This window comes from Rutidosis leptorrhynchoides, chromosome 5, assembly GCF_046630445.1.
Source record: "Rutidosis leptorrhynchoides isolate AG116_Rl617_1_P2 chromosome 5, CSIRO_AGI_Rlap_v1, whole genome shotgun sequence".
NCBI classification, from domain to species: domain Eukaryota; kingdom Viridiplantae; phylum Streptophyta; class Magnoliopsida; order Asterales; family Asteraceae; genus Rutidosis; species Rutidosis leptorrhynchoides.
In genome coordinates this window covers 426,467,460-426,472,357 of record NC_092337.1, presented here as the reverse complement: position 1 = coordinate 426,472,357, position 4,898 = coordinate 426,467,460, and the positions used below count along the sequence as shown (strand labels likewise).

The 4,898-nt window shown below is 34.2% G+C and overlaps 1 protein-coding gene across 1 annotated transcript; it reads right to left on the bottom strand.

Moving 5' to 3' along the window:
* Nucleotides 1-452: 452 nt before the first annotated feature.
* Nucleotides 453-4,693, bottom strand: LOC139850504 (uncharacterized). The gene is made up of 8 exons (XM_071840074.1): nucleotides 4,500-4,693; nucleotides 3,420-3,821; nucleotides 2,476-2,596; nucleotides 2,076-2,385; nucleotides 1,493-1,565; nucleotides 1,289-1,379; nucleotides 1,117-1,196; nucleotides 453-815 (listed from the first exon to the last, which is right to left on the bottom strand). The coding sequence occupies exons 1-8, from the start codon at nucleotides 4,572-4,574 to the stop codon at nucleotides 681-683; spliced, it is 1,287 nt and encodes a 428-aa protein (XP_071696175.1). The 5' UTR covers nucleotides 4,575-4,693; the 3' UTR covers nucleotides 453-680.
* Between the last annotated feature and the right edge of the window lie 205 nt (nucleotides 4,694-4,898).

The window sequence follows — 4,898 nt, the reverse complement described above, 5'->3', positions numbered from 1 at the left end:
AGAACATCTTTTTGCATAGTCTTGTAATAGTCAACATTTTGTGCTCTGTCAAGAAACTAATATTGCATGCCTTTTAAAGTAGAAAAGGTTGCATCTTTGAATTCAAGTGGACTATAAACTTATAATTAACTAACTAACAAGCTGAGTATAAATTAATGAACATGCTATCCAGCACATGATTCATCTTCAAAAGGCAAAAACTTTGAGTTGACTTGAATACAAATTTGACTATCTAAAGTCAATTCTCAACAGTATGATCTCAGATCTAGAAATTGAAATGCAAAGTCAACTACTATACTCAACTTTGTTCCATTTGCTTTGTTATTGGATTAGTTTAAGTCTATAATAAATAGCATATTAAACCATTTTAGTTTATTATTAAATTAAAAGTATCATTTTTGCATATTCTTGAAAATCCTTATAATAGCATCTTCTTTGCACCTACAGGTCATTGAAAGTCATATATCCTACAAAATTTCCTTTTCTTAAAGGAAAAAACATCATGGATCTCAATTAAGGAGACAATATTTTCATGATACAAATACTTTTTTGGCTTACAAACACTTTTTGAAATTTCTTCCTCAATGGTCACATCAAATGACCATTAAATGCATGAACCCCTAATATCGAAGGAGATATATATTTACGCAATACATATAAAAACTATGATAGTTCTCTCATTAAACGGCGCTAGACTCTCGAGGGACTTGAGCTCGCCAAACGAAGTAACGCATATACAAAGCGTTTAGTGTCATAGCTGTTCCAAACCCCAAAACTGACGATAGCATTACTGCATAAATTGCCTTTAACTGAAGCTGCAACAAACAAAATCAACCTGTTAATGATTCCATTTAACACACATGTATGTACCAAAATTGTAAAACTCGCGGGACTAGTTGACCAATTCGACTGTTTTTTTTCGTTCGACCGATTTTGACTAACTTTGACCGGTTTTGACCGATTAAATTTGACTTTTGATCGATTTGACATGTAGCCTGATGTTGACCAGAGACTTTTGACCGACTTGGCCTAGTTGGGACTGACTACTTCAAAATCCCGACTGGTTTAATACTTTTCGTTATATTGTCTTAAAATGCTTTCAATATTGCAACGTACCCAAGAATAGAATACGTGGAGAATTATAGCTACAAGTGCAAATTCAAGAGCTGCATACGTCCAAATATACTCCTTGATCGCTGTAATTGTAACAAGAATTTAGGATAAGATTGTGTTGCAACATTATATAAGACATCCAATATACTTCGTATATGTTAAGACAAAAAAGTACCTAGTATAACTGCAAATGTAGACGATAAAATGCCAAATGTAAAAGAGAATGGTGCGGCAATAACAATAGCCTGAGTTTTCAAATCGTGGATCTGCAAACAAGAACACAGTAAAGTTCAAAAAAAAAAACAAAAAGAAAATAAAAAAAAAACTACACGAAACCTGAAACTGGACACAATTATTTATTTACAGCAAGATGACTCACCAAAAGTTGTTCGAGAAAAAAGAAGTAACATATCGTACTTATTAAAACGAGCACCACAAAGTCCTGCCAAGCACTGCATTAACATGTAGAAGTTTAAATAAATAAAAAAACAGACTATAAAATAAACCAAATAAGGCACGCCATCTTGAATATTTCTGTTATTTATCTTCCAATTACAATCTAGGTCAAATCACATTGAGAATGTATCAAATTTACCATTTTGGCTATTGTATATGTCAAAATAATAAAGAAAGTTCCATTGTATGTATTACACTTGCCAAAAATTTCTACTGTATGTATCTTACCTCCTGTAACATGTAAACCGGTGACGTGGCACTGGTTATGATGACATGGCATCACATATGGCTGCCACATCATCTAAAATCTGATCACTCGATTAAGAAGTCAGTGGGATCATACACACCAACTTCTAGCAAGCTTATCACATACAAGAAAACTTCTTTCTCATTTATTCCATAACAGAAAGAAAGGTAACATTTGATACGTTCTTGTGTAATTTACTAATTTGCCTTGTATATATGACGAAACCACAAAAATATGATAACATTTAAAAAACACGCACCTTATTGTTCCTGAATTAAGACCTTGTTGATTTTGTAACGTGACGGTTTGTCTTTGAACGTAACTAGGCATACGAAGCAACGTCACTGGTAAATTCGAGACTTCTCGACCACAAACATCACAATTTTTATTCCCTTTAACACTAAACCATTTAACCGCACATTCTTCATGTACAAGCCTAAGTGCACCTTTGCAACTGCATTCCATCTTAAGTTGATTTCCTTCATCACACGTATCGAAACAGATCCGACAAACGGCTTCCTCCTCATCGATCTCTTCGTCGTTTTCCACTTGAACATCAATGATTTGATCTTCATTTAACACACGGTAATTATTTCAAGTTAAAAGTAATGTAGCACCTAATAGTGGTAATTGTAATATGTTATATGGTTTTAACGTACCGTCAACACTAGTAATTTGATCGGTGTCCTTGCGGGTAGCAAACGAGATTGACCTAACGATAACAATGTTTCTTCCTGGCACAGAGAGCGACCTTGAGACAGATGGTTGCATCGCCCCTATCTGCACGAGAGACGATATAAACAAATTGGTCATAATGTGTGCAGGTATAAATCTCAATTTATTTTCTAACAATGTTCGTAAAAAAGTTGGTTCTTGCATACCCTTCAGGTTAACATTTGAAGAAGAAATTGATAATAGCAACAAACTTGAAATTTATGTTATCATTACATGTGACAGTTTACGCCATGTTACATTATTTTGAAGTGACTTTGAGCTATCTTTTATTGCTAACAGGCCTAACGAATTAAAAATATAAGTATAACTAAAGTGGGAAATGACAGTATTGTAAACTGCGGCCATCTCGTCCGATTGGTCAGTTTGGTGACTAGCCCGTCCCGTTTCACCCAAAAACGTCTACTTAGTCGGTCAACGCTAAAGAGTCTGGTCGAATTCAGTCATAGTCGGTCTGAGTCTGTCTAAGTCATGTCTGAGTAGGTCAAAGTCAAGTTTGATCAAAATTTGGTTATAGCTTTAACATTTTTAATACTCAGATTTTGTGCCTTACACATATGTATAAAATATTTACGTTTGATATATTTATGTGTGTGTGTACATATTACTAAAAGTCAACGTTAGTCAACGTCCAACTCGACCGACGAGTTGTTTCAAAGTCCCGACCGACTCGTCTCGACTTTTCCAAATTGGTAATGGGTCAAACTGATTGAAAGTCACACAAAGTGCAAAAGACCTTGTAACTTACCCAATTTGACCCATTTAACCTTCCCGACCAACTGATTTTTGCCACTTATAGTCTTAGACTTGAGCCTGATCATAACGAGCTCTATGCAAATTTGCAATAATCGAACTGTCGGGGATATGTTACCTGTGCTTTCTGTTGTTCACTATACGTTCTAGCCGAAATGGGCGTACTGACAGACGGGGACGGAATTGACCCATGTTTAACCGGAAGAGACGTACATCTTTTCCCATACAAAGTTGACCCAGCAGAACTTTCAAGTGGTGCTGCGTTTGCGTCAGAACGAAGAAGAGAGCTACTTTCACCATTAGGAGGACCCTTTCTTTTAAAGCTTAAACCTCTGAAAATTCCGCGTGATGTTGGCCCGCCATTGGACGGGATACCGGGAGAATGCAGTGAAGCCTTCCCGCTTCGACTACTGCCGAAATGTGCGTGCCTTGGAGGTATATTGAGTGATAAATCTGAACGACGCGTGTTTTTTCCAGAATCTTTAACGTCTTTCGTTGGTTCTTTCACACTGGTATCAACCTGCAAAAACCAATTATAACACAATATATGATATATTTGGGGGGTAATATTGCAATATATGAAACAAGCGCCTTTTTTTATTGTTTCCATAGATCTTCATCTAGTCTTACATTCATTTAATAACAAATGGTCACACAATAACATCAAAAAGTAAACAACATTTGACTTAAGATGGAAAACAAGCATAAAAAAATTTAATCCTGCAAACTGTTATATCAGCAGCAATTATTCGATATTTTTTTTTTTCATTTACAATTTTCTTTAACTCACAGATCAAGGTATAATTCTTTATTTCAACAATGGATTAACAATAAAATTAGAGGGTATCTTCAACAATTAAAATATTTAACTGAAAACAGATTTCTGAACTAATTAAATACAGTACAATTATCAAGCCACTATTGATTCAAAACCCTAAATAAGTTACCCTAATTTCTCATATTCTCGGGGTAATTTAAAATCAAATAAATCAAGAAAATATATTGAAAATAATCAGTTGTCACAAGAACTGATGCTCCGTACAAGATTAAAGAGGTGCCATATCAAGAAATCGTGTATTTAAGATTAATCGCTGTTCTAAAAACCCACTTTTATCAAATGGGTATTCAATTATAAATCAAGAATCACCCAACAGCACAAAACCCACAAATTTAAAAAAAAAAAAAAAAAAAAAAATACCTGCAAAGTATTCATGTCATCATCATCAACAGCAGCAGCAACTTCGTTGCTAATTTCGTGTGATGTTTGCATCATTCAAAGATAAAGAAAGAGGCACAGGGATGATTGAGTGCTGGAAATGTAGTCCAGTACAATCACAATTCACAATTATTTATTTATTAAAAATTGGTTTTTGAAATAAAACCCTTATTGTACGCCGAATGTTAGATACAGTACTTTATAATTATTTCGAGGTTTTTATTTTATTTTTATTTAAACTTAATCTCAAGAATACATTATTTATTCCGTAAACATTTGTGATTTGTGTAAAGAAAAATTCGAAATGATGACAATGAGTCAATGACACGAATTTGTTCGAACATGAAAAACAGGTCAAAAATATTCTTGATGACCCATTTT